Source organism: Scyliorhinus torazame, chromosome 5 (genome assembly GCF_047496885.1).
Source record: "Scyliorhinus torazame isolate Kashiwa2021f chromosome 5, sScyTor2.1, whole genome shotgun sequence".
Taxonomy (NCBI): domain Eukaryota; kingdom Metazoa; phylum Chordata; class Chondrichthyes; order Carcharhiniformes; family Scyliorhinidae; genus Scyliorhinus; species Scyliorhinus torazame.
In genome coordinates, this window is record NC_092711.1 from 160720663 (window position 1) to 160748481 (window position 27819).

General features: G+C 45.1%; 1 protein-coding gene and 1 long non-coding RNA gene across 2 annotated transcripts in view; one reads left to right on the forward strand and one right to left on the reverse strand.

Annotated features, from left to right (window-relative positions):
• Positions 1 to 27819, forward strand: part of LOC140418010 (uncharacterized) — a 59772-nt gene that overhangs the window by 24149 nt on the left and 7804 nt on the right. Inside the window, 1 exon segment of the mRNA XM_072501441.1 lies at positions 23139 to 24028. Coding sequence (XP_072357542.1) covers positions 23139 to 24028 — 890 coding nt within the window.
• LOC140420333 (uncharacterized) lies at positions 3309 to 9222 on the reverse strand. Its single transcript, XR_011946299.1, has 2 exons — positions 9102 to 9222; positions 3309 to 8555 (listed from the first exon to the last, which is right to left on the reverse strand). It is a non-coding gene; the product is annotated as an uncharacterized lncRNA (long non-coding RNA).

The following is a 27819-nucleotide window of genomic DNA, read 5'->3' on the forward strand; positions in this document are numbered from 1 at the left end:
CTTTATTTTGAAAATTCGTTCTGGATAAACCAAACTGTTTCTAGAAACTGCTGAATGAGGCAAAATTGTTTAAAGTGACAAATTGTTCCAGAATTTTGTGAAGCTACAGGGTATCATATTCTGCCAAAGTCTGGCTCAAGTCTAAGACTCATTGTTCAATCCAATCAAAGTTAGTCAGAAAGGAAGTGATTGTCTTCCATAAAACAGTCTTTTTCAACCACTGGATATTGTATTAACCAAACGTATTAATTAAAGATTACTGTATTAATTAGCTGCCAGTCCGTAACAGATGACTGATTCAGTAATGAGCGACAATTAAATAATCAATAATGAATCAGTAGTTACAGGAAGAGACTGAGTTTTATTTGCTGTAAAAATGTAAAAGCTTAATTGCTGTATGTAAAATATGTGCAATGAGGATAAATGTACTGGTAAGGGAGACCTTCAACCTCTGATTAGCCTCAACATTTGAAACTGTCTGAATAAGGGATTGTAGAGAATCAGATAAAGGGATAGTGTGAAACAGTTCTATTGTATTCCCGTCTGAGATAATGAGACGGTGGTGTCAGTAATTAGGATCCAATTAAATTAATCCACTGACCAAATTGACCAATTGTCATGTTACAACAGGCCCAACTCTAACATGAGGTAATGGTCACTTAGCGGATAAAAGTAGAGGTTCTTAAGGTCTTCCTTGTTGACCAAGTACGGAAGATTCCCGAGGCCGGGTTCCAAGGAAATTACTGTCAAAGAAGGAGCCAGACTCCCGAGGCTGAATTCCACAAGAATTACTGTCAAAGAAGGAGCCAGAGTGGGTTACGCTTATACAGACTGATCACCCACATGAAGTTGTAAAAGTTAATGTCTTAAAGTTTCGTTGAATAAACTTTGTAAATTTAATAACAAAGAATTCTGTCTTAATTGCCTTGTCTGAACCAAAGTGAATTTACTAAATGGTAAGTTGGGGGTGGTTGAAATCAATAAAGTTCCAGATAACAAGATCAGAAAACCGAAATCTTCAATTTTAAAACTTGCATTTCTATAGCGCCTTTCACAACCACAGGACGTCCCAAAGTGCTTTACAGCCAATAAAGTACTTTTGAAGTGTAGACCCTGTTGTAATGTAGGAAAAGCAGCAGCTAATTTACACACAACAAGATCCCACACACAGCAATGTGATAATGAGCAGATGATCTGTTTTAAATGATGTTGACTGGGATAAATATTGACCAGGACAATGGGGATAACTCCCCTGCTCTTCTTCAAAATAGTGGCTGTGCGAACTTTTACATCCACCTGAGAGGGGCAGACAGGGCCTCAGTTTACCATCTTATTTGAAAGAAGGCTGTTCTGACAGTGCAGACTCCCTCAGTGCTGAGACGAGGAATGTTGGATGTGATTTTTGTCCTCAGGTCCTTGGACTGGGATTTGAATCCACAACCTTCTGACTCAGAGGTGAGAGAGCTGCCCACTGAGCCACGGCTGACACTTTCGACAATACAAAGTTAGTGATAGAAATCTACTTTTTCAGTTAGCTGTAGAGAATAGATAAAGGCTTATATCAAAGATCATTTAATCGTAATTAACTAAAATTTAAAACCAATATATTAATCATGAGACTAAGAAATGCTGTGTTTGTGAATTGATCTGATAAGCAAATGTTTGCAAGTTGTTTAGAGTCTGCGAAGATCATGCTGCAAAAAGACCCTTTGTCTCACAAAGAACTTGGATGAAATCCTAGTTTTGTTTCAATGGTAATGATCAGTCAGCACATTGTATTTTTCCATTTGAAGAAAACCTTTCACAGTCACCTTTATCTCTTAATTAATAGACAGACATCTTGGTCGAATTAGATGAATTATAAATTATTTAAACCTGTAAAGGGGACAGAACTTTAAAGATAGTAATTTCCTTACGAGTTCAGTTCTCGTGATGAGACCGCTTACCTTTTTCTATTCTCGAATCACTTCAAACTATTTTCTATTCTATTTGCTAGCTTTGCAAACCACCATTTTCTCTTGTTTTAAATCACCCAGTCATTTTTGTATTTTAAATTCAATTCAACTTATCTGTATTTGCTAAGTACAAACAATCAATACATCTGACTAGCTTACTGCAGGGCTAGTCGGACCTTCCTAAATTTGTACTTGTGTGAAAATTGAAGCTTGACAGTAGACACTACTAGCCGACAAAAATAAAAGTTGCAAATTGCTTTTAACCCAAGAAGCCCAATCTTGAATTTCTGGTATTTGGTATATGGAACGGCATTACAGTTATACAAATAAATACAGAGATCCTACAGTTAGAAAAGGAAAGTTACCCGTTAAACCTCCAGTGCCTAAATCTAATAATAGAAACTCCCAGTCTAAATAACATGGATTTGACTTACAAATGTTAAAGTGTTGGTTTAGAGCCAAAAGTTTTGACTTCCCATTTTAGCCTCGGGCACTATCCTGTCTCTATTGCTCGGGTCAATGACAGCCAGACGGAGCTGAGGTTGAATTTAGCTGAGAATAACGGGGCCTGTGCACCAGATGGGCGTCGCACTAATAGAGAGACAGAAAGGTGCTGGAGGGCTGACTGGGAATTGGGCCTCCAACCAATTGTTTAATCGCTCACGCAGAGCTAAAGAGGAACTGCCTCTTTAAATACATATACAGGGAAGAGGCTGCAATGAAATCTGTCCCTTTTAACCTGCACAAAAGCAGGAGGCTCAGATTCACAGGCTGCAGGAGGAGACCATTTGGCCCATTGTGTCCCTGCTATCTCTTTGAGAGGACTCTCCCATTCATCCAACTGCTCTGATCTTTCCCCAGAACTCTGCAAATTCTTCCCATTCAAGTATTTCTCCTTTGGAAAGATACGATTGAATCTGCTTTCAGGCCGATCAGAACAATTCGCTGTGCCAAATAAAATAAAATCTCATCTCCCCCTCTGGCTCCTTTGCCAATTACTTTAGAGGGACTCACTTTCTGTTAAAGAGCCTGTCAACACCCCTCCCCCACTTTCCCTAAAGTACATCAATGTAACATGAAAAGGTGGCACAGTGGTTAGCACTGGGACTACGGCACTGAGGGCCCGGGTTCAATCACGGCCCTGGGTCACCGTCCGTGTGGAGTTTGCACATTCTCCCCATGTCTGCATGGATCTCACCCCCACAACCCAAAGATGTACAGAGTAGGTGAATTGGCCACGCTAAATTGCCCCTTAATTGGAAAAAGAATTGGGTACTCTTTAAAAAAAAAAAAAAATAATTTTAATCAGTCTTGAAAAGTCCAGAAAAATCTAATAATTTTACTGAGAAAATGTTATTGATGAAACAACATGGTTTTAAAAAAACAGAAAATAACTTGATAATCAAAGACAACCAGAGTAAATATTCTGGACACAAATGGTTTCTCTGCTGCTCCTCTGCACCCTGCTCCCGTGCCTCCCCGCTTTGGACACAGGGAAACAGAGCCCCGGGGGTCATGTCACCATCAGCGCCGGTGTCTCCCCTCCTGGGCCCCGATTGGTTGGCGGCTCATTTCCCATTCGCTCCTCCAGCACCTTCCTGTCTCTAGTGGGACGCACATGGCAGTTTCCCAACTGGGGCACAGGCCCCCAGCTCCGTCGCCTGGCTGTCACTGACACGAGCAACAGAGAGACAGAAAAACAGGGCTGAAATAGGAAGCTGAAACCTGTGTCCTAAATAACTGTTAAGATCTCTGTAAAAATCAGTAGCATCTCCAAGAATTTCAAATTCCCAGTCATAGAATTACATCGCGGGTTTCATATTTTTAAACAAAAATAAACTTCAAAGCATATACAAAACAACAAAATTAAAAACCAGCACTGTGACCTTCACACTGTAGTTTATAAAGACTCCTGCTGTAACCTCAGTTTCACAGAATTCCCTTTAATTCTCCTCAGTATTCCAGCTATTCCCCAAGCTCCACGATTTGATGGGGATCCTTCCATTAGCTTTCGGCTGAACAACCCTCCAACTTTCCTTCAAGACCTCAAAACTGTGGACTCCTCAGTCCAAGCGTGAGCTTCACTGCCTTCTTGCTGAGGGATTTAAACATTAGAAACACCCCTGGTTCCTCATGGCCCTCTCGGCTTCTCGTCCCACAGCTGGTTCAAAGCTCCTGCTCCCACAGCTGGTTCACAGCTCCTGCTCCCACAGCTCCTGCTCCCACAGCTGGTTCACAGCTCCTGCTCCCACAGCTGGGTCACAGCTCCTGCTCCCACAGCTGACTGCTTCCAAGTTAACTGCAGACTCTGAGAAACACCCAGAATTCCAACCAAGGCCCCACCCTGAATCACTTATCTCCATGGTAACACAGCACGGTAGCATAGTGGTTAGCACAATTGCTTCACAGCTTCAGGGTCCCAGGTTTGATTCCCGGCTTGGGTCGCTGTCTGTGTGGAGTCTGCACGTTCTCCCAGTGTGTGCGTGGGTTTCCTCCGGGTGCTCCGGTTTCCTCCCACAGTTCAAGGATGTGCAGGTTAGGTGGATTGGCCATGATAAATTGCCCTTAGTGTCCAAAGTTTCCCTTAGTGGGGTTACTGGGATAGGGTGGAGGTGTGGGCTTGGATAGGGTGCTCGTTCCAAGAGCCAGTGCAGACTCGATGGGCCGAATGGCCTCCTTCTGCACTCTAAATTCTATGATTCTATGTCCAACAGATGCTGAAATTAATGGACTTTCAGCTTCAAAACCAAACCTTCTGACCCGGAGGTCTGCATGAAGGATTCACCTCTGGAACAAAGACAGGACAGTAATTGTCAGACCCGATGTCTCCAGCTAAAAGAGCCCAGCTGCCCTTTTACAGATCTTACCCTTCCAGCTTTGACTTCAAGTCAACATCGGCCACACTTTGTGATTGTGAATTCCCCGAGAGTGTTTCTGTAAGATTCTCAACCCAGATTTTCCATTTATCTTCCTTTTAAAAAAAATCTAATTCCCAAGCTAAAAGTTATATTTCTGAAACATGAATTATGAAACAAGGCATTTGCAACATTTTCCCAGCAAAAATGAAAATGTATCACCCTCGTAATATTCTATTTGAATATTCCACCTTACAACGTGCTGTATATATTCACAACAGCCATGATCTTATTGAATGGTGGAGCCGGCTCAAAGGGCCAAATGGCCGACTCCTGCTCCCAATTTAAACTCTGTAAATTTTCCTGTGTTTAAATATCTGATAACCTGCAATAGACAGAATAATCCCTCCATTGTCCCCTTCACATTCACCAGTCTATCTTGCTATCAGCACACTGCTGAATTCCATGTCCAGGAATCAGTCCACTGAAGATGGAAACATTACTTCTTGCTGTGTTTTCTGAAAGTTTTCTTCTTCCAATAATTATCGTCCGAAGTTCCTTCTGCGAGAGGTGAGTCCTCGTTGCTGCTCAGATGTGAGTTTTCAAGTTCAGTTTTGAAAACAGTCTGTTCAGAGTTCACCTTTTGAACTTTATTTTCTTCCATGTGTGTAGTTTCCCCATTGTTTCAATCCAAAGGGAAAGTCCCGGTCAATCCCACATTTAAACTCTCTTCTTCTGGCTCAGTTCTAGGCGGAGCTTCATTTTTCAGTTCATTTCCCAGACTCCAACATTTTGGATTCTCTTCTGGAGACAGCAAGTTCAAAATGGCTTCTTTTTGTGTCAATAACTCGCTCATCCATTGGTCAAAATCTTCTTCAGCCACTTTAAGAATGTCATTCAAATGCTTTTTATGTGCAAGCAGAAAAGGTTCTGAGATTCCTGTTTGGAGAAAATGGGATCTTGGACTTCAGAAATAGAGGGATTGAGAACAAAAGCAGGTCAGTTATGTTGAACCTTTCTAAAGCTCTGGTTCGGCCACAACTAGAATATTGAGTCCAGTTCTGGGTCACCACACTTTAGGAAGGATGTGAGGCTCCTCGAGAGGGTGGAGAGCAGATTTACCAGAATGGTTCCAGGGATGAGGGATTTTAACCACTAGGTTTGGCTGGAGAAGCTGGGGTTGTTCACATTGGAGCAAAGGAGGTTGAGGGGAGGTTTGATAGAGGTGGATGTGAGTATGACAGGTTTAGATATGATGGTTAAAGAAAAGCTGTTGCCATTAGCTGATGGTACACGAATGAAAGGGGGAACATATTAAAAGTTTTACTCATTGATTCAATGAGCTGATTGGCCTCCTTGCCTGCCGTAACGACTATGATCAGCTGCTCCAGTCTCCCCAACTCACGACTCCCTCATCCCTGGTGCCATTCTGGTAAATCTCCTCTGCACCCTCTCTGAGAACTTCACATCTTTCCTAAAGTGTGGGGTCCATATCTCGGGTTCCATTCTAGAGGGATAGAATTGAAAAGCGGAGAGGTTATGTTCAACTTGTTTAGAACCAGGGTTAGGCTATACTGGGAGCACCGTCAACATTTGTGATCTCCATTTAGGAAAAGGAAATAGAGGCACTGGAGAAGGTACAACAAAGATTCACAAGAATAATACCAGAACTGAGAGCATTTCACCTTCAGGAAAGGTTGGGGCTGCTTTTCTCTAGAAAAGAGAAGACTGAAGGGTGACCTGTTTTTAAAATTTATTTTTAAAATATAATTTTTTTTCTTAGGTTTAGAGTATCCAATTTTTTTTCCAATTAAAGGGCAATTTAGCGTGGCAAATTCACCTACCCTGCACATCATTTTGTGTTGTGGGCTGTGAGACCCACGCAGACATGGGAAGAATGTGCAAACACCACACGGACAGTGACCTGGAGCCGGAATCGAACCCGGGTCCTCGGCACCGTGAAGCAGCAGTGCAAACCACTACACCACTGTGCCGCCCTAGAATTAAGGGTGACCTGATGGAAGTCTTTAAGATTATGAAGGGGTTTAATAATCCAATAGAGATATGACGAAAAACTGCTTTAGCCAGCAAGTGGTGAGGATGTGGAACTCACTACCACAGCGAGCGGTTGAGGTGAACAACATGAATACATTGAAGGGGAAGCTAGATACAGACATGAGGGAGAAAGGAATAGAAGGATATGCTGATGGGGGAGATGAAGAGGGGTGGGTGGAAGCTCATGTGGAGCATCAATACTGACAGAGACCAATTGAGCCGACTGGCCTGGCCCTGTGCTGTAGACTCAATGGAACAGAGACAAATGTATTTATTTTAGATCTACCTGTAGTGGGGGGGGGAAATACACTTTACTATCCAGGATCAAAGAAATGTCCTTCGTCAGCTTTTGTGGATCGTTTCAGTGGAAATGTGCTCGCTCAGGTTCAAAGAGCACAAGCCCACTGGAAGCAAAGTCGTGAGAACAGCCAGTCCAGCAGAAAGAAACCCTCCGACCCTCCCACGTCACCAAGTGTCAGAATGAACATGATTCAGTCCTGGATGTGATTAACAGCAGCAATAACAACAGAATCCAACCCCTGTCATCACTTATGAACTCGTTGGTGTCTCAGCAGGTTAGATGACTGTGTGAATCCCTTCCCACACACAGAGCAGGTGAACGGTCTCTTCCCGGTGTGAACTCGCTGGTGTGTCAACAGGGCAGATGAATCACTGAATCTCTTCCCACACGTCGAGCAGGTGAATGGCCTCTCCCCGGTGTGAACTCGCTGGTGTTTCCGCAGAGCAGATGACTCACGAAACCCCTTTCCACACACACAGCAGTTGAATGGCCTCGCCCCGGTGTGAACTCGCTGGTGTGTCTGCAGGTTTGATAACTGAGTGAATCTCTTCTTGCATTCAGCGCAGGTGAACGGCTTCTCCCCAGTGTGAATACGTTGGTGAATCACCAGTTTCGATGAGGATCTGAATCCCTTCTCACACCCAGAGCAGCTGAATGGTTTCTTTCCGGAGTGAACTAACTTGTGTGATGCTAAGTTGGATGAATTCCTGAATCCCTTCTCACACTCCGAGCAGATGAACGGCCTATCCCCAGTGTGACTGTGTCGATGAATTTCCAGCTGAGATGGGCGTCTGAATCCCTTCCCACAGTCCCCACATTTCCATGGTTTCTCCATGTTGCCCCGTGTCCTTGTGTCTCTCCAGATTTCACAATCAGTTGAAGAACACGTGTACGGTTTCTCCTCGCTATGAATGATGTGACACCTTTTGGAAGTGTAGCTGGATAAAGATCCTTCGACAGTCACTGTACTGGGACACTCTCACTTGGGTGTGTAGGTGTTGAAACTTTTCCAGTGATACTGATTTTTAAAGTGGGCTGCATGGTGGCACAGGTTAGCAGTGCGGCCCACGAAACTGAGGACCCGGGTTCGATCCTGGCCCCGGGTCACTGTCTGTGGAATTTGGAGATTCTCCCGATGTCTGTATGGGTTTCACCCCACAACCCAAAGATGCGCAGGTTAGGTGGATTGGCCACACCAAATTGCCCCTTAATTGGAAAACTATAATTGGGTACTCTAAAAAAAATTTTTTTTTTAAAGCAGACGAGTAGTTCTTATTCTAGCTTCAAAGACCAACAATATTCAGGTCATGATGAATGAAGTGACTCTGTCAGATCTTGACGTGAGGTTTGGTTTGAGATTCCTGTCTGTAAATTCTCCTCTTCTAAATCCTGTAAAAGGAGTTAACAAAACTCAACTGTCAGTACAGAATAAAAATTCAGAACACGCAATTCTAATTTCCTACGGACATTATTTTTCTCTCCTTCCCCAAAGCCTGGAAATCTCCATCCCACACACTCTCCCTCCATTCTTACTCTGCTGTATCTAATATAGAGGGGGAATAAGACTAAAGAGAAAATGCTGGAAAATCTCAGCAGGTCTGGCAGCATCTGTAGGGAGAAAAAGAGCTAATGTTTCGAGTCCAATGACTCTTTGTCAAAGCTAACGGACAGAGAAGTGGGGAATATTTATACTGTGGAGTGAGAATGAAAGATGAGGCTGATGGATTGTTTTACAGAGTCGGCATGGAGTCGAGTGATCAAATGGACTCCTTTTGTGCCATAAAGGCTCTATAACTGGAAATATATAATGTAGCTACGGTACTATATTACAAGACTAGAAATAATAAAAATGTATTTATTACAGAACCACCAATAATATATCAAATCTGTACCATATAACAACACAAGAGAGAATGAGAAAAGAAAGTGTTTTACTCATGATGGTGGAGGCTGGAGGAAGCTTAAGTCTTCATTCGCACAAAGCCCCACTCTGATTGGTTGGTGGACCAGAGTCCTTCCGGTCCTCCAACCTTCTCATTGGTTCATACTGCATTCGGAAGGTCGGGCGGGCTCTATCTCGCACATGCGCAGACTCCCTTGTCCCTCGGACATGCGCGGTCCGCGGCCACGTACCCGCGCAGCGGATAGAGCGGTTTCTCTTGCGCGCACGGAATTGTGGGAACTGCGGCCGCCATTACCCATCCGGAGCCCAGTCTCCAAAATCCTGGCACTGGGATGGAAAGGGGAGGGGGGCGTGACGTCAGCCTGACACAAAGTACATGTGTGTAGTCACTGGATTGTGACCCCCCCCTTAGCAAAACAGTTTGTTAACTTCAGGTATAAAGATTTAGACACCTGGGTGACATATTGGGGAGGGCAATAGGTGAGAGTGAAACTGAACCCGAGAGCAACACCTTCAGGGAAGGAGAATTGGGCGTTGAGGGGTGGGATGGGGTCGGGGGTAGGGCGAGAAACTGGGAGACTGCGTTTCCTTTGCTGTATTTGGAAATAAATGTGTTCAAGGTACAGTTCAGCTTGAGACCAATGCTTCCTCTGCAGACATAATTTAGAATTAACATGGTAGCAGAGAATCAGCACTAAACTTTGGTTCCTTGTGTAAGAAGTTTTATTCTCTCTCTCTCTGAGATGCACGTTGCTGCTGACAATTTTAGGTACAGAATGGCAGAGAACATTGCAAAATCTCAGGCTTTGATTCTCCATCAATTTTCTCGTAGGGAGAACAATATCAGCAATGGAACAGTGAAGCTGATGTGGACACAGGTTACTTCCTTACCCTGAAAGAAGCTAGGTATGGCTTTATCACTAACAGCAAAATGCAAGGTTATGAGTATTTTCAGACTCGGTCGAAGATGATTTCAATGTTGTGGAAAACACTCATTTCAGGTACTTTCATATCAAATAGACAACTCACAGTGAGACAAAGGAGTCATTGTGGCCGAGTTTCAAATAGACAAAATATTAGTGGCAGATACCAGAACAAAGGTAAGTATGATAATATGGGTCTTGGATGGTAACCGTAGGCGGTTGAACCCGGGAAATACACAGGGGTGATTAATCGGTGTTTTCAACATTGATTCTCAGTATCATTATGTAATGAATTGTTCCCAACGAAAGAATCGCGTTTTTCAAATAACCCATCAAACATAATCTTCTGAGGTTGAGAATGATGATGGTGACTGTTGTGGGACAACCCAGTCCCCACCAGGAGAGACTCAGGATCAGGTTTCAAAGCTTTATTCCACCGTATGAAGGGAGAAATCAACCTTATAATAATAATCTTTATTGACACAAGTAGGCTAACATTAGCACTGCAATGAAGTAACTGTGAAAAGTCCCTCGTCGCCACATTCCGGCGCCTGTTCGGGTACACAGAGTGAGAATTCAGAATGTCCAATTTACCGAACAGCACGTCTTTCGTGACTTGTGGGAGGAAACTGAAGCACCTGAAGGAAACCCACGCAGACACAGGGAGAACGTGCAGACTCCGCACAGACAGTGACCCAAGCTGGGAATCGAACCTGGAGGTACCCTGGCGCTCTGAAGCAACAGTGCTAACCTTAGTGAACCAGATGGCTTTTAATGACAATCTGCAATGGTATCATCGTCATCATTAGACTTTTAATTCCAGATATTTTATTGAGTTTAAATCCAGCACCTGTCATAGTAGAATTCGAACCCGGGTCCCCAGATCATCACCCTGGGTCTCTGGATTACTCGTCCAGTGACAATACCACTTTGTCACCGCCTCTCCAATTAATAAAGTCAAAGATACTATCTGCTTTATTAACTGCTCTCTCAACATGCCCTCCCACCTTTAATGACTTATGTACATATACACCAAGGTTCCTCTGTTCCTGAACCTCCTTTAGAGTTTTTCCCTTTATTTTATATTGTCTCTCCATAGTCTTCCTGCCGTAATAAATCACCTCTCACACTTCTGTGAACTGAACTTCATCTGCCACTTGTCTGCCCAATCCGCCAACCTGTCAATATCCCTTTGATGTTCGAGACTATCCTCATCACAGTTGACAATGTTTCCAATCAAACCCTGAGCGCCAGTCTGGGTCATGAATATATATCAGGAAGAGCAAGGGTCCCAACACTGACCCCTGGGGAAATTCCACTGCAAACCTTCCTCCAGTCTGAAAAACAACCATTTATCACTACTCTCTGTTCCTGTCACTCAACAATTTCTTATCCAAGTGCCGACTTTCCCTATTATTCCATGAATTAGATTTTTCCTCACAAGTCTGTTGTGTGATTCTGTGTCAAATGTCTTTTGAGAATCCGTATACACCACATCAACAGTGCTGCACTTATCAACCTTCTCTGCGCCCTCCTCAAAACACTCCAGCAAGTTATTTAAACATAATTTTCTCCTAATGAATCCAGGCTGGTTTTCCTTAATTTTCCTGCACTTGTCTAAGTGACTATTGATTCAGCCCCAAACTATATTTTCCAGAAATTTCCCTACCACTGAAGTCAGACTGACTAGTCTGTAGTTGCCGGCTTTATCCTCGCATCCCTTTTTGAACAAGGGTGTAACATTCATAATTCTCCAGTCCTCTGGCACCATCCCTGTGTCTAAGGAAGACTGGAAAATTATCACTAGTGTCTCTGCAATTTCCACTCACTTCCCTCAGTATCTCTGGATGCATCTGGTGCTGGAGCCTCATCTACTGTCAGTAAAGATGGTGTTTCTACCACCTCAGAATTACAGATTAATACAGAGCAGACGAGGCCCTTCAGCCCATCGTGTCTGCACCAACACATGAAAAACACCTGACCTGCCGACCTAATCCCATTTGCCAGCACTTGGTCTGTAGCCTTGAATGTTAAGACATGCCATGTGCCAATCCAGGTACTTTTTAAAGGATGTGATGCAGCCGACCTCTACCACCCTCCCAGACAGTGCATTCCAGACCGTCACCAACCTCTGGGTAAAAAGGTTTTTCTTCAAATCCCCTCTAAACCCCCTTTCCCTCACCTTGAACTTGTGTCCTCTCATAACTGACCCTTCAACGAAAGGGAACATCTGCTGCCTATCCACCCTGTCCATGCCCCTCATAACCTACATACATCTATCGGGTCGCTTCTCAGTCTTCGCTGCTCCAGCGAAAACAAACCAAGCCTGTCCAATCTCTCTTCATAACTTAAATGTTCCATCCCAGGCATCATCCTGGTGAATCATTGGAACGTCCCAGTGTGGTGCCATTCATTGAATACTCCTTTGTCAAATTACTCCTTCCAATCACCTCACACTTTTCAGGGTTAAATTCCATCTGCCACTTTTCCACCCATTTAACCATCCCGACTATATCTTCCTGTAACCCAAGACTCTCAACCTCACTGTTAACCATCCGGCCAATCTTTGTGTCACCCGCAAACTTACTGTTCCTGCCCCCCACATAGTCATCTGTCATTTATATAAATAGAACATAGAACAATACAGCGCAGTACAGGCCCTTCGGCCCACGATGTTGCACCAAAACAAAAGCCATCTAACCTACACTATGCCATTATCATCCATATGTTGATCCAATAAACTTTTAAATGCCCTCAATGTTGGCGAGTTCGCTACTGTAACAGGTAGGGCATTCCACGGCCTCACTACTCTTTGTGTAAAGAACCTACCTCTGACCTCTGTCCTATATCTATTACCCCTCAGTTTAAAGTTATGTCCCCTCATGCCAGCCATTTCCATCCGCGGGAGAAGGCTCTCACTGTCCACCCTATCCAACCCCCTGATCATTTTGTATGCCTCTATTAAGTCTCCTCTTAACCTTCTTCTCTCCAACGAAAACAACCTCAAGTCCATCAGCCTTTCCTCATAAGATTTTCCCTCCATACCAGGCAACATCCTGGTAAATCTCCTCTGCACCCGCTCCAAAGCCTCCACGTCCTTCCTATAATGCGGTGACCAGAACTGTACGCAATACTCCAAATGCGGCCGTACCAGAGTTCTGTACAGCTGCAACATGACCTCCCAACTCCGGAACTCAATCCCTCTACCAATAAAGGCCAACACTCCATAGGCCTTCTTCACAACCCTATCAACCTGGGTGGCAACTTTCAGGGATCTATGTACATGGACACCTAGATCCCTCTGCTCATCCACACTTTCAAGAACTTTACCATTAGCCAAATATTCCGCATTCCTGTTATTCCTTCCAAAGTGAATCACCTCACACTTCTCTACATTAAACTCAATTTGCCACCTCTCAGCCCAGCTCTGCAGCTTATCTATATCCCTCTGTAACCTGCTACATCCTTCCACACTATCGACAACACCACCGACTTTAGTATCGTCTGCAAATTTACTCACCCACCCTTCTGCGCCTTCCTCTAGGTCATTGATAAAAATGACAAACAGCAACGGCCCCAGAACAGATCCTTGTGGTACTCCACTTGTGACTGTACTCCATTCTGAACATTTCCCATCAACCACCACCCTCTGTCTTCTTTCAGCTAGCCAATTTCTGATCCACATCTCTAAATCACCCTCAATCGCCAGCCTCCGTATTTTCTGCAATAGCCTACCGTGGGGAACCTTATCAAACGCAAAATGATGAACAATAGGGGACCCGGGACTGATCCCTGTGGTACACCACTGGACACTGGCTTCCTGTTACTAAAGCAGCCGCCTGTCATCACCCTCGGTCTCCTACAGCTAAGCCTCCTCTTTCTCATTTATTAATTCTTCAAGTGCACCAGTTACCTCCTCTCTTACCTCGGTCTGGGTAGAATCTTCTTCCTTTTTAAAGACAGATGCAAAGTACTCATTTAAAACCTTCACTATTTCTCTTGCCTCCACCTGCAAGTTCTCCTTTGGTCCTTCAATACCCAGCCTGATTCTCCATTGTATTTCTACCTGAGATCGTTCATCTGCGCAATTCATTTTTCTGATCTTCACCTCTATCTCCCTCACCATCCAGGAAGCTCTGGATTTATTTATTTTATATTTCCATCAAGAAATATACCTTTTTCTAGTTCTTCCTGTTTTTACTTTCGATCTACCTGTAGTAGCAGTAAAACCACCATTTGCCATCCAGGATAAAATAAATGTCCTTCACCAGCTTTTGTGGTACATTTCAGTGGAAATGTGCTCTCCTAGGTACAAAGAGCATCAGCCCACTGGAAACCAGCCAGTCCTGCAGAGAAAAACCCTCAAACCCTCCCACTTCACCAAGTGTGAAAATGAACATGGTTCAGTCCTGGATGTGATTAACAGCAGCAATAACAGCAGAATCCAATCCCTGTAACCACTTGTGAACTTGTTGATGTCTCCGCAGGTGGGATAACTGAGCGAATCCCTTCCCACACTGAGAGCAGGTGAATGGTCTCTCCCCAGTGTGAACTCGCTGATGTTTCTGCAGCTGGAATAATTTACTGAATTCCTTCCCACACGGAGAGCAGACGAACGGTCTCTCCCGAGTGTGAACGTGCTTGTGTGTCTGCAGGTTTGATAACTGAGTGAAGTGCTTCCCACACTGAGAGCAGGTGAATGGCCTCTCCCCAGTGTGAAGGCGCTGGTGTCTCTTCAGGTTGAATACCTGAATGAATCCCTTCCCACACTGAGAGCAGGTGAATGTCCTCTCCCCAGTGTGAATGCGTCGATGAATTTCCAGCTTAGATGGGGCTTTGTATCCCTTCCCACAGTCCCCATATTTCCATGGTTTCTCCGTGTTTTGGGTGTTTGAATTTCTATCCTTGACTGACAGTGATGACTTTTGTCATCTCCTTTTACAGGACATTAGATTGGATGTTGAGTCAAGATAACCGAGTGAATCCCTTCTCACACTGAGAGCAGGTGAACGGCCTCTCCCTAGTGTGCACTCGCTGGTGTGTCAGCAGGTTCGATGAAGTAGTGAATCCCTTCCCACATTGAGAGCAGGTGAACATCCTCTCCCCAGTGTGAACTCGCTGGTATCCCTTCAGGTCGGATAATTGAGTGAATCCCTTCTCACACTGAGGGCAGGTGAACGGTCTCTCCCCAGAGTGAATGCGTCGATGAATTTCCAGCTTAGATGGGGCTTTGTATCCCTTCCCACACTCCCCACATTTGCATGGTTTCTCCATGTTTTGGGTGACCTCGTGTCTTTCCAGGTTGGACAATCAGTTGAAGCCTTGACCACACACAGAACACGTGTACGGTCTCTCCCTGCTGTGAATGCTGCAATGTTTTTTCAGGTTGTGTAACTGGTTAAAGTTCTTTCCACAGTCAGTGCTCTGGAACACTCTCACTCGGGTGTGTGTGTCTCGGTGCTTTTCCAGTCACACTGATGTTTAAAATCTTTTAAAATAGACTCAAAGGCCGATGATATTCAGGCCCGGATTAATCGAGTGACTCTGTGAGATTGGGATGTGATCATTGAAATTTCTGGCTGTAATTCCTCCTCTTCTAATATCCTGTAAAAATAATTTACAAAAGACATCACTGTCAGCACAGGCTAGAAATTCAGAACAGACAATTCTAGAGAACATTCTTTCCTCTCTCATTCCCCAAACACTGTAAATCTCCATCCCACACACTCTCCCTCCATTCTCACTCTGCTGTATCTAATATTCACCCTCCCAATTCTCCTGAAGATGCCGATTCAGGCTAATTGACAGATCCATGCTCAGTGCTTTCTGTCCTGGGCACAGAGATCATAACAAATAGGAGCTGCAGTCAACCATTCAGCCCATCAAACCTGCTCAACCATTCAATCTCATTGGCCGATCTACCTCAGCACCATTTTCCAAAACTAATCCCCATATCCCGCGATATCTTCAATATCTAGAAATGTATCAATGTTGGTCCTGAAAATACTTGATGACTGAGGCAATGTAGGACAGTGTTCCTGTTCTCTCTGTCGCCTAACTAATGGCGGCAGTTAATGTGCAGATTTTCTCAGGGAATGTGCGGGGCATCCATCACCCTATCAGAAGGAAAAAGATCCTCTCCTTTCTTAAGGAGAAAGTCGACATAGCTTTATTACAGGAAACCCATCTGGATTATGAGGAACACTTTAAATTGAGGCGGGATTGGATGGGGCAGTTTTTTTCACCTCTTTTTCATTGAGTCGCAGGGTTGTGGCAATGCTTATTATACACTATCCAAGCAGTCAGGGTAACTCTGCCGATTACAATGTGCATGTCAATTTCCTTAGTGCCGGTCCCTCCATCTCCCGTCCCTTTCCCTCCTCGTTTCTGGGTCCTTTCCTGGGCCCTTCACTGTACAATGGGAGTTATCTGTTATTTACAAGTGGACGGTGCCCTCCCTTCCCCCCATTGATGAGCCTCCTCCCTTCCACCCCGCGCACTCCCTGTCCTGTTTTAAACCTTCCAATGGGGGTTCCTCTTCTTGTGTTTTTGTTCTAGGCTCTCTGGTCTCTGTGTCAGTTGGTTTCTGGTTCTCCCTCCTTGTCCCAGTAGCCCCCCCCCCTTTCCTGCCTGCTCCCTGTGATCCCGTTGGCTCCCGTACACCCACCTCCCTCCCCAGTGTTCCATCGGCCGCTGGCTTCAAACAGGTCCTGGAACAAGTTGGTGAATGGCCTCCACACTTTGTGGGAACCATCCTCTGACCCTCGGATGGTGAACTTGATCTTCTCCAGGTGGAGAAATTCCGATAGGTCTGCCAGCCAGTCTGCAGCAGTGGGTGGTGCGCTGCTGATCACCAGCCGAGCAGGATTCTCCAGCGACCGATTAGAGAAGCACAGGCAAGGGCGTCCACCCTCTTCCCCATGAATAGTTCTGGCTGGTCCGATACCCCGAAGACTGCCATTTGTTGGCACGGCCCCACCCTCATAACCATGGACATTGCCTCTAAATAGGCTGCCCAGAATTTGACATGTCTGGGGCATACCCAGAACATGTGGGCATGGTTTGCCAGGACCTGCTGGCACCATTCACATTTGTCCTCCATCTCCGGGAAGAACCTGCTCATTCGGGTTCTTGTCAGGTGTGCTCTGTGCACAACATTCAGCTGCATGAAGCTTAGCCTTGCGTAGAAGGTGGAGTTGGTCCCGTTCAGTGCTTCGCTCCAGAGTCCCCACCCTATTTCCGTCCCTCGCTCTTCCTCCCATTTTTCCTGGGTTTCGTCAAGTAAGGAGCGCATCCTTATTAAAAGTTGTCCGTACAGGTCCACAGTTTCCCTTCCCCAGACTGTCTGCGTCCAGTAACTCCTCTTGCATTGTGCTTCTCAGGGTTCCTGGGTATGCTGCTGTCTCCTTGCGGAGAAAGTTTTTGACCTGGAGCTCATCCCTGTTTGGTAGGTCCAGTCTGTCCGTCAGCACCTCTAAGGTCGCTAGTCTATTTCCCGTGTAAAAGTCCCTAACCATCAGTGTTCCCCGTCCTGTTTCCATCTCTTGAAGGTGGTGTTGAGAATGGCTGGTGCAAACCTATGGTTGCCGCAGATGGGGGCCATGATGGACACATCGGTCAGACTGAAATGCTGCCACATCTGGTTCCAGGTTTTCAGGGTAGCTGCCACCACTGGACTTGAGTGTTTTGCTGGCGGGGATGGGAGTGTTGCCGTGGCGAGGGCCCGGAGGGTCATTCCTGTACATGAGGACTCGTCCATCATCAACCATTTCATGTCTGGGCCCTTTACCCATCTCCTCACTCTTTCGGCCGTGGCTGCCCAGTGATAGTATTGCAAGTTCGGGAGGGCCAAGCCTCCCATGTTTCTTCTCCATTGTAGTACTGTTTTAGGGATTTTTGAATTCGTGCCCCTCCGCACAAACAATGTTAGGTGAGGTGGGTTGACCATGATCAATGGACCGGATTATGGGACTAGGATGGGGAGTCTGCCTCTGTGAGTGCTTTTTCTGAGGGTCAGTGCAGACTTGAAGAAGCAAATGGCCTCCTTCTGCACTATCGAGATTCTATGTCATCTATGTTATTTTAATTCGACTATGCTGTTAGTGTGTTTTGTAATATTTTGGGGTATGCGCCTTGCATTGTTATTCTTCTGTTTTTATATAATCTTACCCTCTTTCCCCGTTCACTATGTTAACCTGTTAACTGATCTGGCATTTCATCTAGAGGCTCTGGTCGCTCAAATATCCTGCTCTGAATTAATTCTGCAATGTGTTGCTTGTATTTATGCGGCAGTATCAGTTGTTCTACACTGTACCCATTTTCCATCAATATTTCTGTTATTCTGTTGCATTCATTATTTAAAAAATGGTAAAAAACATAAAAGAAATATTAAAAATCTGTCCAACTCATCCTTGAATATATTCAGTGACCCACAGACTCCACTGATCCCTGTGGAAGAGAATTCCATAGACTAATAGCCTTATGAGGGAAGAGATGACTGGAAATATATAAATAGCGACAGTACAATATTACACAACCAGAAATAATAGTAAATGTACTTTATTACAGACCATAAATAATATATCTAATTTAAAACCACTAGACATATCTCTAGCCGATATTAATTTACTGTCCCATTAAATGTCAGCCATCTCCTGGAGAAACCAGCCCTTCAATTGTGATAAAAGAAAATTACTGTGGGTGCTGGAATCTGAAATGAAAGAGAAAATGCTGGAAAATCTCAGCAGGTCTGGCAGCATCTGTAGGGGGAGAAAAGAGCTGACGTTTCGAGTTTGATGACTCTTTGTCAAAGAGTCATCGGACTCGAAACAACAGCTTTTTCTCTCCCTACAGATGCTGCCAGACCTGCTGAGATTTTCCAGCATTTTCTCTTCCTTTAATTGTGAACATCAGGAAAGGGACCATCCTTTAATTTATTATTTTTTTTAAAAAATGCATTTAATTCAAACTTGTATCAAAGTAGGTTACAGCAAATAAACACCCCGGGAAACATTCTTCCCAACAATCAACTATATGGTTTGTACAGATCCCCCCCGCGACGAACAGCTCCTCAAACATGGTCACAAACATCCCCCACCTTTTCTCAAACCCCCCTGCTGCACCCTTAACTCAGACTTTCTCTTCTCTAACCGCAGGAAGTCGTGCAAGTCACCCAACCGCGCTGCTACCACCGGTGGCGAGAGACCATCCTTTTAGCCAGACAAATAAATGTGTCAAGCTGAGGGAGCAAAGGATGGCAATGTCTTTAAGAGAGAGAGAGAGAGACCTGGGCCAAGCTTTGCAGAGTCTGCACCCTCCCTGGATTCACTTCCTTTCACTTCAGTTGCTGCAAGTGACCAATTGAAGGTGAGAATGAGAAAAGAAATGGAAAGGGGGGAGAAATGAAAGTGTTTCACTCACAGATGTTGGAGACAGGAGGATGTTTCCTTCACTTCCGCTGTGACATCACAATGGGCACTGCCCGAATCAGCCAATAGGAATTACTCTATTCCGCGCTGTCGTCACCGGGTTCCAGTGCGCAGCCCGGCGCTCCCCGCCCCCCACCCGTTGTTTCGCCCGCCCCTTGAACAAGGGGGAAAAGAAACCGACAACAGAACCACCTCGAGAGAAGGATTCCAGGCAACCGGCTGACGGCCAGAGCGAGAAGCCAATCGGTGATCTCCCCGTGCCCATGACTGCGCATGTCCAAGGGAGAGGGGAGGCTGCGCATGTGCAAAGGGTAGCCCGCCTCCTGACCTTTTACCTGAGGTATTGACCAATGGCAAGAATTGTCCTCCTTTCTGGTCCTCCAGCTAATCAGCTCGGGCTTTGTGTGACTGCTCGATTGAACGTCACAAGAACGCAAACTTCCTCCCGTCTCCAACATCTGTGAGTAAAACATTTTCTTTTCTCCCCCTTTCCATTTCTTTTCTCATTCTCACCTTCAATTGGTCACTTGCAGCAACTGAAGGGAAAGGAAGTGAATCCAGGGAGGGTGCAGACTCTGCAAAGCTTGGCCCAGGTCTCTCTCTCTCTCTCGCTTAAAGACATTGACATCCTTTGCTCCCTCAGCTTGACACATTTATTTGTCGAGATCTTCTCAGAAGCCCAAATACGACATTCATGAACCCTGCCGCTGCCCAGCTTGTAATGTAATTAGGAGCCAATTTAGCTCAGCTGGTTAGTGATGCAGAACAAGGTCAGACTGGTCCTCCCTCATGATTGTTGAAAGGAGGGCAGCACGGTAGTGCAGTGGTTAGCACTGCTGCCTCATGGCGCCGAGGTCCCAGGTTTGATCCCGGCTCTGGGTCACTGTCCGTGTGGAGTTTGCACATTCTCCCCGTGTTTGTGTGGGTTTCACCCCCACAACCCAAAGATGTGCAGGGGAGGTGGATTGGCCAAGCTAAATTGTCCCTAAATTAGAAAAAATGAATTGGGTACTCTAAATTAAAATAAAAAAATGATTGTTGGAAGGATGCCCTCAAGATTTCTTGCAAAAACTTTAGGTAGCAGTTTCAAGTCAACATTCCGAAAGAAAGATTGGCTGATAAGAGACACACTCCCGTGATCCTTGTCCGCTTCAGAATCAAACACATAAACCTCACAGAGAGTCGATGGCAGCATACTTGAGTTAAAGTGATAATACATACCCACAAATAGATCCAACAGTAAACCTCAAATCCCCTATAAAACCCACACCCACAGCCATGTGGTCCCAGCGCTTTACCTGGCTGAAGCTCCTTCATGGTCTTTGACATCGCTTCCCTAGAAAGAGTAGCGTTAAGAGCCTCATGCTGGCTTTCTGAGGCCTCCGGGAGATTCAAGGAAGAGAAATAATGCTCCACACCGCCAACACATCACCAGACTGCTCAGACCTGTATAATCCTGCATAGAATTCCCGAAATTTTGGTTTATTTCCTCCGTCTTCATGACCCTTTTCCCTCTGCCAAGCCGCACAGAGAAAATCGCTCCAAAGTCGGCGTTTGTATTTGCTCAGGTTGCTCCCAAACTCGTACAACTTCTGCCTCGCAAACTTTCAACTTTTCTCAACCTGCTGAGTAAATAGGGAGTCTTGCTGCGTTAACCTCCTTCAGCAATAGCTTACTTGGGCCTCCTTATAATCCTCCTCGGCGTTCGCCAAACAAACCTCCAGACGCCGCTGGTTCTCCAACACTTGCACCTTTTATTAGCAGGGTAAGAAATTATCCACCCTCCCCCACCCGGCATGAACTTCACACGGCTGAAGGGGGAAATACCAGGGGCCGAGTTAAAGAAAAGGAAGAACTCAAACTCTTCCTTAAAATGTGCAGTAAATAAAGTACCTCTTATCAGGAAGGCATCAAACCTTCACGTTCTTGACTTGGGGGTGAGCCCTCGAGCAGAAGCTCCTGGAAAATGGGGGGGGGGGGGGGGGGGCGCGCGGGCGGGTGAGGTGGATTGGTCCAAAATTATAATGTTTCCTGTGTTGCAGGAGGACACCAGGTGTCGGATTGTCTTCGGCACAGAAAAGCCGTTGATTCTAGTATGACATTGATGTGGGGCTGGAAAGAACGTAAAAGCTCCGCCCCTCAGGTTCAAAGTTTTCCAAACATCCACATAACCCACCTCCTCACAAGCCGAGGCTACGCCCTAGCTTGAAACGGGGGGGGGGGGGGGGGGTTCTTGGTAATTGGGAGCTTATCTACCAGAGGATATAAGTGGCAGTTGAAGTCACCGTCCACAAAAATGTTAGTTGAAGCTAACTTTGCGAAATCCACAAAAGCCTTCGTAATTAACTCCGGGAGTAATTTGGGGATCCATAAGCATTCATTATTGAAACAACATCTCCATGCACCAAACCTCTAATGACCACATATCTATCTGCTTTGTCCTTTGTTCAGGTTTCAACTTTGAAAGGGATATTTTTATTCATAAAGATTGCCACACCCCTGCTACTTGATGAAAAAGGGGCAAAAAAACCTGCATCACCCAATCCCGCCTCAATTTAAAGTATTCCTCATCACAGAATCCCTACAGTGCAGAAGGAGGCCACTCGGCCCATCAAGTCTGCACCTGCCTTTGAAAGAGCACTTTACTTAAGCCCATGCCTCCAGTCTATCCGAGTCACCCAGTAACCCTACCCAACTTTTTTGAACACTAAGGGGCAATGTAGCATAGCCAATCCACCTAATTTGCACATCTTTGGACTGTGGGAGGAAACCTGAGATCCCGGAGGAAACCCACAAAGACACTGGGAGAATGTGCAAACTCCACACAGTCAGTCACCCGAGGCCGGAATTGAACCTGAGACCCTGGAGCTGTGATGCACCAGTGCTAACTACCGTGCCACCGTGTCAACCCCAATTGAGTTTAATCTAGATGAGTTTCCTGAAATAAAGCTATGTCGACTTTCTCCTTAAGAAAGGAGACAATCATTTGCCTTCTGATAGGGCGATGGATGGCCCATACATTCCCTGAGAAAATTTGATGATTAACTGCCGCCATTAGTTAGGCGACAGAGAGACAGGAACAGATTTTCACGCCACAATCGGGCGTGCGTCATTACCCCCTCCTCCAACTCACTTTACACCAGAGGCACCAAAGTTTCCCCAAACTGCTCCTTTCACAGATAAAAGCCCCGTCGGTACCAGAGTAGGATAAAGTCAACAACACATAAACCCTCCCATAATAACAAAAATACAAAAGAATCACGACCACAATAGATCCAAGGGGACATTCCTCAATAAGACTGAGGACCCGAAGGATTAACCCCACGGCCAGACTGTCGTTACCCTCAGGATACCTTCTCCAAAATGAGGAGAAGAAAAGTAACTTTTGTAAATTGTTTTTACAGGATATTAGAAGAGGAGGAATTGCAGACCGAAATCTCAAACGTCACGTCTCAATCTGACTGAGTCTCTCAATTCCTTGTAACTGAATATCACCGGACGTTGAATCTAGAAGGAGAAATGTTTGTCTTTTCTGTCTGCTTCAAAAGATCAGTGTGACTGGAAAAGCCCCGAGACACACACACATACCCGAGTGAGAGTGTTCCAAAGCACTGACTGTGGAAAGAGTTTGAACCAGTTACACTGACTGAAACGAAATCACACCATTCACAGCGGGGAAAGACCGTACACGTGTTCTGTGGACGAGGCTTCAATTGATTGTCCGACCGGGAGAGACACGAGGACACCCCCACCCTGGAGAAACGGTGGAAATGTGGGGACTGTGGGAAGGGATTTTGGGCTCCATCTCAGCTGGAAGCCCATCGACGCAGTCACACTGGGGAGAGGCCGTTCACCTGCTCTGTGTGTGGAAAGGGATTCATTCAGTTATCCGCCCTGCAGAGACATCAGCGAGTTCACACTGGAGAGAGGCCGTTCACCTGCTCTCAGTGTGAGAAGGGATTCACTCAATCATCCAACCTGCGGACACATCAGCGAGTTCACACTGGGGAGAGGCCGTTCATCTGCTCTCAGTGTGGGAAGGGATTCATTCAATCATCCGAGCTGCGGACACACCAGCGAGTTCACACTGGGGAGAGACCGTTCATCTGCTCTCAGTGTGGGAAGGGATTCATTCAATCATCTGACCTGCGGACACACCAGAAAGTTCACACTGGGGAGAGGCCGTTCATCTGCTCCGAGTGTGAGAAGGGATTCCCTACTTTAAGGAGACTGCGGAGACACCAGCAACTTCATACTGGGGAGAGGCCGTTCATCTGCTCTCAGTGTGAGAAGGGATTCATAGAATCATCTGATCTGTTGAAACACCAGCGAGTTCACAGTGCGGAGAAGCCATTCACCTGCTCTCAATGTGAGAAAGGATTCACTACTTCATCGAGCCTGCGGACACACCAGCGAGTTCACACTGGGGAGAGGCCGTTCATCTGCTCTCAGTGTGAGAAGGGATTCACTCAGTTATTCAACCTGCAGAGACACCAGCGAGTTCACACTGGGGAGAGGCCGTTCACCTGCTTTCAGTGTGGGAAGGGATTCACTCAATTATCCCACCTGCAGACACACCAGCGAGTTCACACTGGGGAGAGGCCGTTAACCTGCTCTTAGTGAGAGAAGGGATTCAGATATCCATACACCCTGCGGGAACACTAGCGAGTTCACACCTGGAAGAGGCCATTCACCTGCTCTGAGCAGAAGAGACATTCAGTGATCCGTCCCAACTACGGAGACACTAGCGAGTTAATTCTGGGGAGAGACCATTCATCTGCTCTCAATGTGGGGAGGGGTTTTGTGATTCATCACACCTGTTGTTACTCCAACAAGTTCACAAATTACAGATGTTGGCTCCGTTGTTATTGTTTCTGCTCTCACTGACATCCAGGACTGCATTTTGTTCATTCTGACATCTGGTGAATGGTGATGATTGGAGGGTTTCTTTCTGCTGGACTGGCCGGTCTAACACCTCTGCCTCCGGTGGGCTGACCGTTTTTGAGCCTCGTTGCGATTACCTGGTTCCAAGTTTGACGAGGGGCACAGAATGAAAAGGTGTTTGCACGTTGGAAGATATTTAGTTCCCAAAGCAGCCATGTTGCCATGAAGATGGGCTATGGTGGTTACAGGGTTCTTTTGTCTAATTTATCTGGGTGTTTCTCGCATCTTTGTACCATTGGAACATAGGAGCAGGAGTTGGCCATTCAGCCCGTTGAGCCTGCTCCACCATTCAATACGATCATGGCTGATCATCCACTTCAATGGCTTTTTCCCCACACTATCCCCATATCCCTTTGTGTTATTGGTGTTTAGAAATCTGTCAGTCTCTGCTTTAAACACACTCAATGACTGAGCTCCAACAGCCCTCTGGGGTAGAGAATTCCAAAGATTCACAACTTGTAGATTTCTATTGATCAAATGATTACCCCGTTCTATTCCCGTACGTACCCCTGTCGGTTTATTTCCCTCAAAAGCCCAACCAATTTCCTTTGGAAATATTCCATCATCTCCGCTTCTTCCCCCCTCGTAGGAAGTGGATTTCAGATATTTCCCAAATACTGCCAAACTCTGGTTCAATGCTAAGATTTTCTTCAAATGTAAACGAGAATCAAAGGGATAAGAAGGAGGCCATTAGGCCCACCATTCCCATGCTAGCTCTTTGAATGAACAATCTAATTGGTCCCATCACCCTGCAAGTTTATTTTCCTGCACCCTGCACAATCTATCCAGTTCTCTTTTGAAAGTTACAGGAGAATTTACTTCCTGCACCATAATGGGGCTGGTTTAGCACACTGGGTTAAATAGTTGGCTTTTAAAGCAGACCAAGGCAGGCCAGCAGCACGGTTCAATTCCTGTACCAGCCTCCCTGAAAAGGCGCCGGAATGTGGCGACTTGGGGCTTTTCACAGTAACTTTATTTGAAGCCTACTTGTGACAATAAGCGATTTTTATTTCATTTTAATTTCATTGTCAGGCAGTGAATCTCAAATCACAACAAGTCATTCTGTTTTAAATCAAATACCTTCATGAGATACTGTGTTTGGATTTTCACAGGGTATTTGAAATGAAGTGAAAGACATGGTTGTTACATAAAATCAAGTCTCAGTCTTTATGAGTGATCTTCATGAGTGGACCGAGTGTGATATATCCAAGTTTGGGAACTAGTTCTAAAAATAAATTACATTTATTATAGTGGCACAATGGCATAGTAGTTAGCACTGTTGCCTCACGCCACCAGGGGCCCATGTTCCATTCTGACCTTGGTCACTGTCTGCGTGTGGATTGTACATTCTCCCCGTGTCTGTGGGGGTTTCCTCCCACAGTCCTAAGATATATGGGTTAGGGGGATTGGCCCTGATAAATTGCCCCCCCCCCCCCCCCCCCAGTGTCCAGGGGTATGCAGCTTAGGTTATGGGTGAGTGGATATGGGGTGAGTTGAAGGGTTGGTGCCGACTCGATGGGCTGAACGACCTCCTTCTGCACGCAAGGGATTCTATATCTATTTCTATAACATCTTTCGTGACCACACAATCTCCTAAAACTTTTTACAGCCTTTGAAATACTTTTGAAGTGCACCCACTGTTGTAATGTCGGTAATTCTGCGTATGCCTCATTAATAATATTTCTTTTTAAAAATCAATCACTCGTCCAACTTCACTGTTATAAGTAACAAGGTTAAGGAAGCCATGTTAAACTCTGAAACGTGACTGGACCTTTATTTTAAAAATTCATTCTATATAAACCAAACTGTTTCTCGAAACTGATGAATGAGGCAAAATTGTTTAAAACAACAAATTGTTCCAGAATTTTGTAAAGCTACAGGGTATCATATCCTGCCAAAGTTTGGCTCAAGTCTAAGACTCATTGTTCAATCCAATCAAAGTTAGTAAGAAAGAAAGTGATTGTCTTCCATAAAACAGTCTTTTTCAACCACTGGATATTGTATTAACCAAATGTATTAATTAACGATTACTGTATTAATTAGCTACCAGTTAGTATCAGATGACTGATTAAGTAATGAGCCTTAATTGAGTGACAATTAAATAATCAAAAATGAATCAGTAGTTACAGTAAGAGACTGAGGTTTATTTGCTGTAAAAATGCAAAAGCTTAATTGCTGTGTATGTAAGATATGTGCAATCATGATAAATGTTCGGGCAAGAGAGACCTTCAAACTCTGATTAGCTTCAACATTTGAAACTGTCTGAATAAGGGATTGTATCGAATCAGATAAAGCGACAGTATGAAACAGTTCTATTGTATTCCTGTCTGAGATAATGAGAGAAGGTGGAGTCAGTAATTGGGGATCCAATTAAATTAATCCAGTGACCAAATTGACCAATGGCCATGTTACAACAGGCCCAACTCTGACAAGAGGTAATGGTCACTTTGGGGATAAAAGTAGAGATTCTGAAGGTCTTCCTTGCTGGCCAAGTACTGAAGATTTCCAAGGCCGAGTTCCAAAGAAATTACTGTCAAAGAAGGAGCCAGACTCCCGAGGCTGAATTCCACAAGAATTACTGTCAAAGAAGGAGCTAGAGAGCGTTACGCTTCTACAGACCGATCACCCACATTGAGTTGTAAAAGTCAATGTCTTAAAGTTTCTTTGAATAAACTTTTAAATTTAATATCAAGCAATTTCTATCTTTGTCTTAATTGCCTTGTCTGAACCAAAGTGAATTTATTAAATGGTAGGTTGGGTGTGACTGAAATCAATAAAGTTCCAAATAACAAGATCAGACAACAGAAATCTTAAATTTAACAACTTGCATTTCTATAGCATCTTTCACAACCACAGGACAAAGTGCTTTCCAGCCAATGAAGTACCTTTGAAGTGAAGTCACTGTTGCAATGTAGGAAACACAGCAGCCAATTTACACACAGCAAGATCCCACACACAGCAATGTGATAATGAGCAGATTATCTGTTTTTAGTGATGTTGATTGAGGGATAAATATTGACCAAGACACCGGGGATAACTCCCCTGCTCTTCTTCCAAATAGTGGCTGTGGGAACTTTTACACCCACCTGAGAGGGGCAGACAGGGCCTCAGTTTAACATCTTATTTGAAAGAAGGCTGTGCAGACTCCTTCAGTGCTGGGACCAGGAATGTTGGATGTGATTCTTGCCCTCGGGTCCCTGGACTGGGATTTGAACCAACAACCTTCTGACTCAGAGGTGAGAGAGCTGCCCACTGAGCCACGGCTGACATTATCGACATTGCAAAGTTAGAAAGGGAAAGTTACCTGTTAAAACTCCCACCCTTTGTCTCCCCTCTCACCCACTTTCCCTAAAGTACATCAATGTGACATGAAAAGGGGTGGCACGGTAATAATAGAAACCCCAGTATAAATAACAGGGATTTGATTGACAAATGTTGAAGTCTTGGTTCAGAGC